Source organism: Chanodichthys erythropterus, chromosome 14, assembly GCF_024489055.1.
Source record: "Chanodichthys erythropterus isolate Z2021 chromosome 14, ASM2448905v1, whole genome shotgun sequence".
NCBI lineage: Eukaryota > Metazoa > Chordata > Actinopteri > Cypriniformes > Xenocyprididae > Chanodichthys > Chanodichthys erythropterus.
Genome location: NC_090234.1, coordinates 15,460,353 through 15,476,594, shown reverse-complemented (window position 1 = coordinate 15,476,594; position 16,242 = coordinate 15,460,353). Strand labels below are relative to the sequence as shown.

Genomic DNA, 16,242 nt, shown 5'->3' with positions numbered 1-16,242 from the left:
TCTGTGACCTTTAAAGAAAGGCAAAAGAATAAACAGTTGTTATTCAACGAGAGGTTGAGGGTAAAAAAAAAGCAGCATATACCTGACATCATCCGATTCATATTCCCCAGAGATAAAGCGTGCGCTGATAACCCACATGCATTCTGTCCTAAACTGACCTTGCTTCCCCAGACACACTTACAAAGACACAATCAACATCTGAAATCACATGCTAACACATGCATATAGATCTCTAAGAAGGCACAGTGTGATACGTCTTCTGTGACACAGATGTGCAAATAAAAAAAATACCCAACCTGAATGTGTCCTTCGTTTTCCAGGTAAGAATGATATATTTGGAGAGATGATCCACCTGTACGCTAAGCCTGGGAAATCGAACGCAGATGTCAGAGCGCTCAGCTACTGTGACCTGCACACCATCCAGAGAGAAGAGCTGCTGGAGGTTCTGGACATGTATCCAGAGTTCGCAGACTATTTCCTCACCAATCTGGAGCTGACCTTTAACCTGCGAGATGAGAATTCAAAGGTACTTCCCATCAAAAGCAAGAAATAATATACAAAACAGATGAAAATAAAGGATTTATCAGTCACCTGAGATTATTAATGCGTGTTGTTGTTGTTGGGCTCCTTCTCTTCAGAGCACTTATTCACATGCCAGTGATTCAGACGGAGAGGACACGAAGAGCCGAAGGAAGATCTCCTTTAAACGTAAACCATCAAAAGGTGAACATGAACGATTGATTACATTACACCATGCCACTGTTGCAGGAACTTAGGCATAAAATGCATAAAAAGTGAGTTTCCTGTACAAAGACATAACTTGATGCTTCACTACCATAGTATGATGCATTGTTGAAGAAATCAACTAGCTAGTCATGACGCTCAAAATCCCCCACAGATCATTTATTATAGCTTGTCAAATTTGCCCCTATTTGGGTGTGAGCAAAAACACGCCGTTTTTGTGTGTGTCCCTTTAAATGCAAATGAGCTGCTGCTCCCGCCCCCTTTCTAGAAGAGGGCGGAGCTTTAACAGCTCAACAACAACAAAGCTGGAGAATCTCACGCAGCCAAAATGAGGATTGTCAGTAACGGTGTTCAGCCTTACATTGTTCAAACCGGAGTCGACACTGATGGAGAGACTCAGGAAGAAGTTGGTGGATTTATACCATTATAGGCTGGTTGTTTACACACGCTGTGGACACATATCTGTGTTCAAACACCTTATAAAAGTTCATTTTGCATAATAGGTCCCCTTTAATTAATGCCAGATTTTTGCTGTAAATTATGGATGTGGCATCTCAAAACTATTTCTTTTTTTGTCTCATTTATTTCCAGATTTATTCATAGATGCCTTCTTACATACTAGAGCTTGTACACACGTGCACTCTTCAAAAATAGCGATTTAAATCTCTTGACAAACTAAAAGACGTAAATGAAATTTGTTGATGAACATCTATATCTTTGGTGACCTCTTAAAGGGATAGTTCACCCAAAAATTTAAATTCTGTCATTAATTATTCATAATAATGATTTATAATGTATATTTTGAAAAAAAAACTTTCTACCTTTGTGGGGCTTGAAAGTGGTAGTTACATAGGCTGTCAATGGCCCTCCGATTTCATCAAAAAGATCTTCATCTGTGTTCCAAAGATGAACAAAAGTCTTGCAGGTTTGAAACGACATAAGGGTGAGTAATTGACCCTTTGCAGAGAGTTTGATTGACAATCGATCTAACCAATCATAATGCCGAATCCGCCATTTTGTCTGACAAATCAGTCAGGAGTTAATAGTTTAACCTCGGTGGACTTGAACTTAAAAAATAGTGTGTATTGACGTCTTTCCGCATGTTAAACATAATTTGTTCTCATGTTCATTCATGTTTATTTGATGCTATAAATTAACTAGTAGGAAGAGATGATCGGTTCATGAGCCGCTTGAGCTGAGGCGCTACAGCAAAAGTCACAAAAACGTTTTTTATTGTTCTAATTTCTTTACAAAGTTTTAAAGCTGGGACTTTGTTAAATATCATAAGTAACCTGCTCTGTCTTGTCTGTCGACGTGTTGTCAGTGTCCTCTTTGCTCCGCGATGTATTTTTCACTCTGTGTGGCGAGACAGCGCCATGGCTTGTCGGACAAATCAACAGTAACTAAGGGGGGCGGGTCTTTGCAAAGGGTCAATTAATGACAGAATGTTCATTTTGGGGTGAACTATCCCTTTAAAACATTGTTGGGACATTTTAAAACACTTACCGTGGCCTAAATGCACAACTTCGATGACCAAGGAGAACCAAATGTATGGTCATAAAAATGATCTACTCCGTAGTCCAAGGAGAAAGACAATATTTCTTTAATGTGAAGAGTTTTTGACCTCATTGACCCCTATTACAAGGAAATTACTGCTTAATGTACTGAGACACTGACTCGAAAGACCATTTTGTTTTTGCACCTCACTGATCATTAAAGCTATCTATAGATGAGCCCATAATCTTACATCTTGCATACTATACTAAAACATGACCATTTCTGTAATGTTTAACAATGATTATGTCATCACCCTTACGCTTGTAGACAGTGTTTATGAATTATGATCAAGGGTTGAGAGAAATTCTGTTCTACTACATTGTTGCTTTAACTTATTTCTTTATAACAGGCTTCTATGGGAAGAAAATGGTTTAATTTGTTAATTACACTAGTAAACATGAACAACAATGAACAATATTTCTACAGCATTTAATGTTAATTTCAATATTTACTAAAACTTTTTTAAAATCAAAAGTTGTGTCTGTTATCATTAGTTAATGCACTGTGAACAAACATAAACAATGAAGAATTGTATTTTTATTAACTAACATTAAGAAAGATGAATACTTGATGAATTCATTTCTCATTGTTAGTTCATGTTAGTTAATGCATTAACTAATGTTAACAAATGAACCTTATTGTAAAGTGTTACCAAATAAAATGCATTGGTTTTTGTCAAATTATATTTATAGTTTGGTACATTTTCATTTAATATTAAACATTCATACAAAGTAAAAAGTTTATTTATTATAAAGACCATACTCAATATATTTTCTTTAGCCAAAATGTTGGTCAAAATAATTTTTTTGGCTTAATTTCACCATAAACAGAAGCTAAATTAGTTATAATTAGCTATTTTCTTAAAGTTGGTTCTAAGTATTTTTTTTTTTTCAGTGTACTCTGTACATCTGATTTATAATCGGAGCTCTTTCTGCTTAAAAACATGTTCAGACAGTGTTGTTTTTCATCGGGTCTAATCTCGAACATGTTTTGTAACCCTTACCGATTGCCCTGTAGGAGGAAGCCTCAAAGAAGTGGACAGCGAGTGCAGGACGGAGCGGCGAGAGTCTCGTCTCAGCTCTAAGAGAAGCTCAGAGGACCGTCACACCTCCAGAGAGGAACAGCAGAGGCTTCTGGGAGCAGCAATAATAGAGTATCCATCTGTACAGAGCTACCCCTCCACACCGGGCTGCAGTCCTCCCACCGAAGACGCTGAAAAAAAGACATTTGATGGTGAGGTTTCAGTGGTATTTCATCTTAACACCATGTCCTAACCATGTGTTCTTGTTGTCCATTTCTGTTGTGTCTCAAACCTGAAGGGACAAATATAAACACACAAATTCACAGGTTTTTAAATCATCAGGGAAACTTGCATGCCCTCTAATATGTAATAAAGAATTATCGGTTATCGGTATCGGCCATATATATATATTATATTATATTATTTTTTTAGAAAATGACGATGGTTTCTCTAGATAAGACTCTTATTCCTCGTCTGGGATCATGTAGAGCTCTTTGAAGCTGCACTGAAACTGACATTTGGACCTTCAACCCGTTGAACCCCAGTGAAGTTCACTATAAGAAATTATTTTTTAATAGAATTTCTTGGTAAAGACTGGTACATTTATACAGCAATAATAAAAAATCTCAAGTAACCTAAAATGTGTTAATTTAGTGACTGAACTGCTTGTTTTCAAACATATTATTTAATATATCACTAAATTACATCAAGGGTCAAATAAAATAGAAAGGCACATTAAAGTTAAACGTTACAGTTGCATGATAAAACCATTTTTGTGTGTGTGTGTGTGTGTGTGTGTGTGTGTGTGTGTTTACGTTCATTGTACAGGTCTGATATAAAGTATGTTTTTGCTCAGGTGACCAAAATGTGCGCTCAACAGAGAAAAGTTTTGTTCATCGAGAAAAAAAATTAGAGGGAACAATGCATGGGGGTGAGTAAATTATGAGGAAATTTTAATTCAGAAGTGAACTAATCCTTTAAAGAGGCCATATTATGCCCTTTTTCAAAGTCTTTGTTTTTGGGCTCTACTAGAACAGGTTTTCCTGCTTGAATAACACATTATTTTCCTCATATTCTCCATTGTTGCAGCTCCTCTCTTCTTAGTCTGTCAGTAACGCTCTGTTTAGTTCCTGTCTCTATGAAGCCCTCTTTCTGAAAAGAGCAGTGTGCTCTGATTGGTCGACTGGATCAGTGTGTTGTGATTGGTCAAGCACTTTGAGTGTGTTTAAGAAATGTCCCGCCCCTTTCCATAACCACCAGTTTCAACACACTACTAACCAACTCAACCAGGCCCCACCCCTTTATTCTGTGTATTAATTATTTAAATGAGGAATATTGTGACATGTTTGTTCCCGGGAGAAAACTCAAGACTACAATGGAGCGTTTCAGAGAGTTCAGAAACAGTGACATGGATATAGAGAATAACTTCCGCTGGAGGGACTTTGGAGCTTTGCAGACCTCATGTCCAAACTGCAACAATAAAGAAAGATGAACATGGAAAAAGCATAATAGGTGATTTTTAACCGAAAATTCTACTTTCATATTATAGCTAATTTAGCTTTTATGGTGAAATTCTAAAAGTTGAGTCTAATTTGCCTGATTTGGTCAGATGCACATGGCTGGGAATTAGAGGCAAATGTCAAAGACAGTCAAAAACAGTGAAAAACAATGACCAAAATGAAGTCATCTAGGAGAACTGTGTTCATTATATGGCAGACAGACATCGCTCTCCTGTCTGTTCCCAACAGCCCATTTTGCTTAATAAAGGTTTCGGTCGATCTCTTGAATCCTGACTCGGACATCTCAAAAACTCAGAGACTTGGTCAAACAGAAGCTAAAGTTCCCTTAGCTATCACAAATGTCTTTCATTCACAGGAACAGATTTCCAATACGAAATGTGAGTGAATGACATTACATTACAAATCTCTTAATGAGGATTTTTAAAAATCATATTAATTCAGACCAATAAATCTGAGACTGATTTGTGAACCTGTTGCAAAAAGTTCAGAAACATACCAATAATAATAATGATAATAATAATAATAATAATAAATGACATATTTTATAAATTCATATAGCACTTTTCTCTACACTAAAGACAAACTTTATGTTGGCTTGAGAAAGCCTCTCCAAAAATTTTGAAGTAGTTTGTAAAGCTTAAAGATTTAAATAGTTATGATAGCTAATGAAATATTATAGAGCATAACTAGAAAAACCACAGTCCTCCAAAGTTTTGGAAACACTCTAGGTTTCAATTTCCGCATAAATGTGTCAAATTTACTTGCAGTTATCAATGAAGAGAAGCATTGTTGTTGTTGTTAATTAGCTCTAATAAGTTTTGAATTATTTTAATAGAATAAAATTCATTACTTTTTTATATAAAATGTTTTATTAGTTTGTCCCTGATGTAATAAAGATTGACATGGATTTATGCTGATATAGTCCAAAAGCTTTATAGAATATAGAAATGTCCATGAAAATAATAATCTATTATAGCATTAAATAATAATTTCAACATTTCTCACAAAATCATCACATTCAACATAATCCACACATGCTTTAATTTCTATTACATAAGAAAGAATATTTTATAATAATATTAATTGCTAATAATACTACCATAATTTTTTCCTTTTTTTTAAATTAGTAATTTAATTTAATTTCTAAATATTTAGTTGATCATTTATATTATGTATACTATGATGGCAACATTAATAGTCACATTAAAAAGATTTAAATGAAGGAAACACTGAATTATTTACACTTATCAGTGGCTTTGCATTCTTGCACTATCATAATCCTTCAAGAACAATCTCTGCCAAAGCATAGTATGTAAAAAAAAAAAAAAAAAAGTATGTTGACCTTCACAAATGTTTAAAATGCTCTTTATATTCTGTGCTTTCAGCGAAGATAAAACGGGCTTTTAGCTTGATGGATGACTTCAAAACAAAACAAACCATTGTACATTCATCCTTAAAACTTTTCAGACATTGTTAGTCCTTAAAACACTGCTCGACAGGGTATAAAAGGAAAGCAGAGCTCAGACACTAAAAAAAGGTATTGATCGAATCAGTCTGTTTCTAAATCCAAGATAAAGCAGCATGATGAGCGAGAGAGAGAGAGAGAAGTAGATGCCACGGTAAAACAGGGTCTTTCAGGAGCTTAAGGCACAGTGCGGCCCGTTTTACAGGCTTTAGGAAAATCCGCTGGGCATCTATTCCCTAACTCTCCTCAACGAGTACACAATGTTCCCTCCTGTGCTACAGCCAAACAAGCTAATGCACACCAACCACCAGAGAGAGGGATTGCCATTGGAATATGACCTCCACGTGTACACACACACACACACACACACACACACACACTAAACTGAACATGATCATGGTATTGAAATATTAAAGCAATAGTTCATGTAATCGTTCTGTAATCATTTACCTTCATGCCAATCCAGCCTCAGGATGTTCTTTTTTCCATACAGTATGTATGAAGAATCAGACTTTCAAGCTCTAAAAAGCACAATAAAATGCTTATAAATGCGGTCCATTGGCTAATATATCGGTTATTGGCTTTCAAATATAAAGAATTATCGGTTATCGGTATCGGCATAATTTTCATATCGGTGCATCCCTAGTTGTATACAGCTAGGTATGCACTGAGATGAACATTTTGACCGATAATCAATAATTCTTTATTACATTTTAGAGGTCATGCAAGTTTCCCTGATGATTTAAAGCTGATGCTTGTCATTTTTTTCTTTTTCTTTTTCCAGGGTTATTTTAGCTAACAACAACAACAACAAAAAAAATATTTCAAGACTACATTTCTCTTTTTCATTTAGTTTAAAGGGGTGGTTGATTAAGATTTGACTTTTTTAACTTTAGTTAGTGTGTAATGTTGCTGTTTGATCATAAACAAAATCTGCAAAGTCACAACGCTCAAAGTTCAATGCAAAGGGAGATATTTTCTTTTACAGAAATCACTTTTTAAAGGGTTAGTTCACCCCAAAATGAAAATAATGTCATTTATTACTCAGCCTCATGCCGTTCTACACCCGTAAGACCTTCGTTAATCTTCACACAGCACAAATTATGATATTTTTCATGAAATACGATGGCTCCGTGAGGCCTCCATAGGGAGCAATGACATTTCCTCTGTCAAGATCCATTAATGTACTAAAAACATATTTAAATCAGTTCATGTGAGTACAGTGGTTCAATATTAATATTATAAAGCGACAAGAATATTTTTGGTGTGCCAAAAAAAAACAAAATAATGACTTTTATAGTGATGGCTACAGAAAAGGATTAGGGCCAGGCAATAATAAAAAAAAAATAAAACCATCTTGAGATTAAAGTTGTTAAATTTCGAGAAAAAAGTCGAGATAAAATGTTGAGAATAAAGTCATTAAATTATGAGAAAAAAGACGTTAAATTACGAGAACAAATTTGTTCAATTATGAGAAAAATGTTAAATTTCGAGAAAAAAGTTGAGATAAAATGTTGAGAATAAAGTCATTAAATTATGAGAAAAAAGTCGTTAAATTACGAGAACAAATTCGTTAAATTATGAGAAAAATGTTGTTAAATTTCGAGAAAAAAGTCGAGATAAAATGTTGAGAATAAAGTCATTAAATTACGAGAAAAAAGTTGTTAAATTACAAGAACAAACTCGTTAAATTTCGAGAAAAAAGTCGAGATAAAATGTTGAGAAAAAAGTTGTTAAATTACGAGAACAAATCTGTTAAATTATGAGAAAAATGTTGTTAAATTTCGAGAAAAAATTACAATTGTGTGTGTGTGTCTGGAGAAGCCAAAATGAGGATTGTCAGTAACGGTGTTCAGCCTTACATTGTTCAAACCGGAGTCGACACTGATGGAGAGACTCAGGAAGAAGTTACAACTTTTAGAATGAAACTGGACGTTTCTGAACGGTTAGTGGATAAATTTATGTAGTTGCTGTGGAGTTGATTCAACTCATCCACTAGCATGTGCCGTCATGTTCATCTTTTGTGTTGAATTGACCCTCGTTTGTGAAGCAGTCCGGTGTAAAATGACGGCATGACAACAACACTCTACTACAACAACTCTTCCTCTTCTCTAAAGCAGCCCAACATGGCCACACCCCCTTTGTTGTGTGTTCTCAGGGGTGGGGTTTATGTAAATTTTAGGAAGAAGCAGCTTGTTGTAGTCCTTAAAAAGTGATTTCTGTAAAATAAAATATCTCCCTTTGCATTGAACTTTGAGCATCGTAACTTTGCAGATGTTGTTTCTGCTCAAACACCAACATTACACACTAACTAAAGTTAAAAAAGTGAAATCATAATCAACCACCCCTTTAATGCTGCTCAGCTTCAAGGCTTCAATATGCCCCACTTCTGGTTTCAGCAGGAAATCTGCACTTTTCATGGTGTTTTTAAAGAGAAACCTCACCCGTTGAACATGTTCAAGTATCTTCTCAGTCTCTGTCCATCCATGAGGGTGAATCTGTCCTGGAGGAATCTAATTTCACTACACTGCTCATGTCTGGTTCCTCCACAGTCTGTGATCGGACATAAATTGGCATCTTGCGCAGAGGCAGCCGTTCTGATCAGCGTGGAGCAGGTGTCTGTGAGAGATAACCATTGGCTTTAGTGTTTCTATTAGTCCTGAGTCTCACCGATAGGAAAGTCACAGCAATATAACACCAATACAAGTGCTAACACAGAGACAGCAGCCCTATACACGCACCTGAGATGCAATTTCTCAGTTTCTTCCTGTACAACATCATTCTGTGCAGGACTTTATGGTGCATGTGTGTTCGGGGAATCACGGACAACACCGAAAATCAATATAATAATAAAATAAATGCAACTAATATTATAATCATATATAGTAAATATAACAACACATCCCACCTGTTTTGTTGTTGATGTCAAAGGTCATGTGTCCAATGAAACTATAGTATTTTGATGTAAATTCTAGTCAAATAGAGTTTTGCAAGGATGATGCATTTTTGTAGACCAAAACTGGGAAATGAGCATTTTAGCACTTCCCGTTCCATCGTCTCAAAGTCTATGGGTTTTGTGAATGTGTTTTCTGTTAAGGCCTGTTTTGAACACAAGCTCATGATATTTTCACGTTTTATTATCAGCAGTAATAGCCCATTGTGATTTTTAAAAGCTTTTACGCGTCTTGAAAAACCCATTTGCTAAGTGTCTAAATGGGACTACAGAGATTGTCGGGAACATTAAACATCATCACGCTGAACAGATAAACTCAGCTACTCAATAGTCCACTTTTAAAGCCTTGTTGTGCTTATGATCATGCTCTTTCTAACTATTCTAACTCAAACTTTAAGGGATCACGTTTTTTAAATAAAGACTGAAATTTTATAAAAGTTATTCAAATTCATAAACGTTGTGTGAATTTTATCATGATGAACAAAAAGTGTAAGAATCATAAACTTTTGTTGGTCGCAGATCTTTTTTTCTGAAAAATCCTATTGGGAACCAAACTGTTACACATTTCAGGAGGGTTTTTACAGTAACTTACTGGCAACACTAGATGCCACACAACAAATCCCAGACAGTAAACTGATGTCCTGTTATAATTCTGACATATGGTGCTCCATGTGTTTGCGATATTTCTGACATGGACAAATGGATTTGCATTTTGCAATGGTCTCTTTGATGTGTCCAGTGTACACAGTTGCAGAGTTGTAGACACAGTGTAATGCAAATCACGGTATAATGGTATATAACTGTATGAATTACAGAAATGTCTAACAGTGCAGGGAAGATTGGCCTAGGCAAATATATGTCATCGCTGCAGCGCTCTATTAGACAGATGTGGGTTGTGTAAAAAAACTATTAACAAAACTAGTTTAAACTTGGAAAACACACATGGAGAAACAATCCAGCTGTTTTGAATGCACAAATGCATACTGTGTGAACCCATAATGCATCATTGAATCCTTGGATATCATAAATCCAATCAATGATGGTTTCAAAAAGTTATCATTAATATCCATGTAAATATGAATGCCTTAAAGTTAAACTGGTAGTCCCGCCCCCAAAATCCCAAGTCACAGTGAAGCACTTTTATAGGAATCAACCTACGTATGAATGTCTTATTACTGACTAGGAGAATTTAATCCTATAAAGCCTGCTGTATATTTGATAAACACATTTATGAAACCTCTAAATTATGATCAAAACATGATTAAAATGTCACTGTTGTGCACATTGTATTACATTCATTCTGTTGTCTGATTGATATAGTTTATACCCCTTTTAGCAAGTAAAAGGCCTTTTAGTATAATTGTAAAAACATTTCTCTTCAGGATGTGGTTTGCTTATCTTTTTGCTGTGAAAACTTTACTGATTTTTATGAAGTTTATTTGTTCATCTCTCAATCATCATTGGATTGCATTATTTGTTTTGAAACTACAGAGTTTTGATCATGAAATGCATTTAAATATCATCTTACTAAGACATTATTGGAGATAGAGAGTGACAGCTGATATTTATATGCATTTTATGTAAGTATCTGCTGTACTATTATACAAACCTTTTTTTCTTTATGGGGTTAACATACTTTATACCTGTTCTTTATATTATTTACAGTATTTTTAATATTTTAACATTTAAAATGTACACGTTTATAGTGAAAAATGAACAATTATGTGCAGTAGCAACACATGGATGTGAGCACAAATGTGTGTATTTAAAAGAGTGTGTGTATTAAATACCTGTTTTAGATATCCAGACTGACGGGTGGTTAGCTGACAGAGTCAAAGCAGACATGGACACGGCTGCACAGGTACAGGCCGGCGCTGAAGATGATGATCTGGATGGTGACATCACGTATGGAGAAGTGGAGCACAGACTAGACCAACTGCAGGAACACCTGAGCAGGTAACACTGAAATAATGCTTCATTAGCACTCTGGATGAGCCGTGTTTGACGACATCGCAAAATGATCAGAAACACAAGCTTGTGATTGCATAATCGATATTAATGCTTTGATTGCAACAGTATATTTCAAATTGGATAGTAAAAAAACCTAGTATGGGGTCAGGTGACTGGAGGAGAGGAGTTGTGTGACATTAGCTTACAAAATGTAAAGTTATTTCATATGTTGAGCATCAGTTAAATTACATTTTAATTAAAATAATGAAGACAAACCGCTTTTTCTAATATTCCCTTTCATGAAGTGTGTAATATAGCTGTTTGTGAAGGTAAAAGGTCTGCAAAGATATAAAGATCAAAGTGCACGACAAACTACGTTATGGTCTCCTAAAAGAATCAATTCTGAACTGCCGAAACAAGTCAACAGATATGGTAATAGGAGTTTCGGTTCAGATACGCATTGTAAGCGGTTGACCAATCACAACAGACTGGGCCATCTGACTAATCAGAGCAGAGCAGGCTCTGAGATAGGTGGGGTTTAGAGAGACAATCTTCGAACAAACCGTTTTCAGACTCTTTGAGGAATAAGGTAATGCTGCAATGTATATTATGAGAAAATTAAGGTGTTTTTTGACCTTGTATGCATGTAAACCTATTGTAGGAAAAAAGAGAAACCTTTAAACATAATAGGAGTACTTTAAAATAAACATTTAATAACATGGAGTGATGCACTGTGCACACTAAGATCAGGAATGTGCATTATTATTATTAGAGTTAATAAGTGCATAAATGCATTATTATATGTTGACTTTATGATGCAACACTATTACTGTAATTATAATAATTATGTTTTATTACAATTATTAAATACAATTTATTAATTGTATTCAATTAATAAAATATATAGAAAAATGATTCAAGCACATTTAAAATGACTTTCAATTCGTGTTGCATTCCTGTGCATGATTAAATATTTTTTGTTGATAGCTTCCCTTCAGCCATGTGCGTATTTGAAATGGTGAAATACTGCATCTCTGAGAGGCGAGTGAGTCTTCCGGTACATTACACTGTGTTTCCAGGGGATCTGTGCACTGCAACAAATTACACTAACCACATGCACGCCTGCAATAAACATTACTAAAAAAAAAAACATTGCTTGTGGTTATCATTCACATGCACATGAAAATTAGCCTCCGCTGACAAAACAAGTTTAGATAACAGCAGTTAAAACACACATACATACATACACACACACACACACACACACTGACACTGAAGCAGCAGGGTGAGCAGAATCACAGCAGGTGGTATTTTTAGCTGTAATACTGGCTTAGAGAGAAAGACGCATCAGGCAGCAAAAATCCTGCATCAGCTGAGCTCCATATCTCACATCTTAAAGCACAGAATCTGATGAGGCCTGACAAGGACATGTACGGGTCATATTTAACAAATTCATATTTTTATTAAAGACAATGAAACCTGTTTTTAGGACATTACTATTTTTGCTTGCACTGTGACAATATATTCAGGCACATTTTCCTGGGGTTTTAATGACTTTAAAGGGGACCTACTGTCCCTTTTACAAAATGCAGTGTAAGTCTCTGGTGTCCCCAGAATGTGTCTGTGAAGTTTCAGCTCAAAATACCCCACAGATCATTTATTATAGCTTGGCAAATTTGCCCTATTTGGGTGTGAGCAAAAACACACAGTTTTTGTGTGTGTCCCTTTAAATGCAAATGAGCTGCTGCTCCCGCCCCCTTTCCAGAAGAGGGCGGAGCTTTAACAGCTCAACAACAACAAAGCTGGAGAATCTCACGCAGCCAAAATGAGGATTGTCAGTAACGGTGTTCAGCCTTACATTGTTCAAACCGGAGTCGACACTGATGGAGAGACTCAGGAAGAAGTTACGGCCAAGTAGTATGTCCGTTCTGCGCCTGCGTAAGATGAAATGCCTTTCCGTACCAGCAGGTGGTGGTAGCTGAACAGCCAATGAGAATGATCAGATGGCCCAACCAGCTGACGAGCTCCGACGCCGATTCAACATGTCAAATCGGCTGAAAAAAAGCAGATGAGGACCAACTTCATCCGATGGTGCAGAACACACTGAGAAAACTTAGTCGGCCGATGAACAATATCTGCCCAACAGCCGACCATCGGCTTGGTGTGTTCCTGCCTTTATGATTGCTATTAATCATTTAATAGCAATCATAAAGGCAGGAACACACCAAGCCGATGGTCTAATATTTTTACCAAAATATAGCTTGGACGGAAATGCTCCTTTTTTAGCAATCGAGCTTGCCAGGGTCAGCTTGCAGGCTATCCAAACTAAATAGTGTTCTGTGCTCGTCTGTGCAGCCAATGACAGAACAGTTAGCATGCTTTGCTCAAACTTTTTCCATGACATTAGAACTGGTACACCGTTTTCGCTTGCGAAAAACAAAATGGTAACACCATGGGTGGAAACGTGCAGATTAAGGGGCGGTAATATTATAATAAGATCCCCTTCCTTCATCACTAGGGGACAGAAATCTGAGCGGCTCGTTTTTTTCACATGCTTATAGAGAACATCTTACCAAAACAAAGTTACTGGGTTGTCCTTTTTCATGTTTTCTGGGTTGATAGATGCACCGGTTCCCGATTATAGCACTTAAACACGGAAAAAGTCAGATTTTCATGATATATTTGAATATATAGTACATTAAACATAAAAGTATATTATTTTTAAATAATATAATAAAATATTAAATATTTATATTTTATTTATATGATTAAATTGTTTATATGTACACATTTATTATGTGTCTGTGATATGTGTATTCTTATATATATATATAGTAAAAGTATATTAATATAAAAATATATTTTAAATATAATAACATTTAAATATTTATATTTTATATATTTAAATTGTTTATATGTACTATATATGAGTACTAAATATATATATATATATATATATATATATATATATATATATATATATATATATATATATAAATATATGTTATTAAATAATGTATTGCAGCACTTGTGGCATAATACAGTAAAATATGGCAAAAATTTTGAATAATAGGAAATTTAAAGTAAAGCATCTGGACACATTACAGTAATGAGAATTTGGTGAAATTGTGCTTAATAATCATGCAAATAATATCACAATGTGAAAATATGAAAAAAATAAATGTAATTTTCTTTATGCAAAGTTTTGTTGTTTGTGTTTGTTTTTTGATGAAATTAAATTACCTTGACGTGTTTTTGGCAGGTTTCGTCTGATTGATTGGAAAGATTCCAGGGAAAATCTAGGCATTCCATATGCTGGCATACACATGCACATATGCTTAAACGATGCATTTAAACAACTATTGTATAGAATAGATCATCTGTTTGAAGGCGTTTAATTTGTAATTCCTACAATTATATATAACTGTAACTATGCACAATACTTTAGCTATAATAGATAGCTTGCTTTCTCTAGGTAACTTAAAAATTAAAAAAAAAAAAAAAAAAAACTTTTGCCAAGATCAAGATCACACAAAGAAAGTTGTGATATTTAGAAAATAAAAGTAATAATGCATATGATCCTCTGTAGTTTCAAAACTGTCATCATTTTTGGATTTCTGTGTGGTGCTGTTTAAATGAACTCAAAATAGGATGCAACCCGTATCTTGCGAATTTAATCAGCGCTGTTTCTTCACACAAGATTTATTACAGCTTCAGCTCCATATAGAAAATCATTAGACGTGCAGTGTTGAACCGCTAACCATTCAATTTAGCTCAAGAATGCTCTAGTTTTGTTCCCGCACATTTTTGAGTCTGACTTCTGCACAGAAGTGTTTTTGGTCTGCGCAGGAGCATCAGAAGTGTGCGGCTGCGCATGCATGCAAGACCATTTCCAGCCTGCAGACTCCAAGAATGAAGGGATCATCTTATTCCTTTGTTTTCTGAGAGGTCCAGTTAATGGATCTCTATTTTAATGACTAGGTGTGCCTTACACACTGATTAAACCTGCGCCGGCTCATTGAACACTCATATCACATACTATAAATGATACCTCTGTCCTCACGGTTACCTCCGCACATGTCCATTAACTGGATGAAAAATGAACATGCCTCTTTTCTTCGAGGAATGTTAATAATGAACGCTACTGCTTCTGAAATGTTCATGAATGGCCAGATCATGGTTTTTATAGAGTATTCATGCCTCGTTGGAGCAGAAATGGTGTTATATTGCAGTCATCTCTCTCTGCTAGGCCCTATCGGTCTTTGTCAGGTGACGTCACACTCGTGAAAACCGAAGTGCATTATGGGTGTCGCCGCCATTTCTGAGGTATCCAAACAATCTCTGTATCAGTGCAGAGTTATTTCTTCTTTGGCTACTTTTCATTGTAAAAATGGCACACTTTTGTTGTGTGAAAAGCTGCAATAATATGTCCCACGATAGAAAATGTCAAAAACTTTACTACGAGATTAGATTTAGTCGGTTTCCTACTTGAAAAAAGGCTGTACGGAGAGTATGTAGAAGCAATAACAGAGGCGCCGGATCGCATGGGTTGCCGCGGTGATCGCAAAACATCACTTTCGTCAAGATATCTCCATTCATGTATGTTTGCTTTCTACATTTCACAAAGGTAAGTTAGAGGTTTCTGTTTTCTAAAGTAGAAAACGTTATAGCAACGCATTGTTTTGGATTGTATGTGCTATGAAACAAGTCAATTTAAACTGAATCCCTTTACTTGAATATGTCTACATTTTTTTTCTTAATTTTGCTACAGCATTTTTATACTTAAGGTACGACATTTTTGCTCTGTATCCATATACTGATTCTTATTTTCTGACTACTTTTTACAGCTGTGGTCTGTGGACCTTTTCATCATTTCATTGCAGATCAGCCTGCTTAAAGATTATGGAGACTGACCCTGACTGGACACCATCCCTCCCTACATTAAGGCCACATCAGCATTAAACACAGGCTGTGTCTCAATCAGCTCCCTAGTTCATTAGTTAGGGCACTGATCAGGACGGTCTCAGTCACA

At 35.5% G+C, this 16,242-nt stretch overlaps 1 protein-coding gene across 1 annotated transcript in view; it reads left to right on the top strand.

The window, feature by feature from the left end:
* The window catches only part of LOC137035440 (potassium voltage-gated channel subfamily H member 7-like), a 128,623-nt gene that overhangs the window by 100,875 nt on the left and 11,506 nt on the right, over nucleotides 1–16,242 (top strand). The window contains exons 11-14 of the mRNA XM_067408726.1: nucleotides 321–526; nucleotides 639–723; nucleotides 3,319–3,534; nucleotides 11,060–11,216. Of these exons, the coding sequence (XP_067264827.1) occupies nucleotides 321–526; nucleotides 639–723; nucleotides 3,319–3,534; nucleotides 11,060–11,216 (664 nt within the window). The remainder of the gene's footprint in view (nucleotides 1–320; nucleotides 527–638; nucleotides 724–3,318; nucleotides 3,535–11,059; nucleotides 11,217–16,242) is intronic.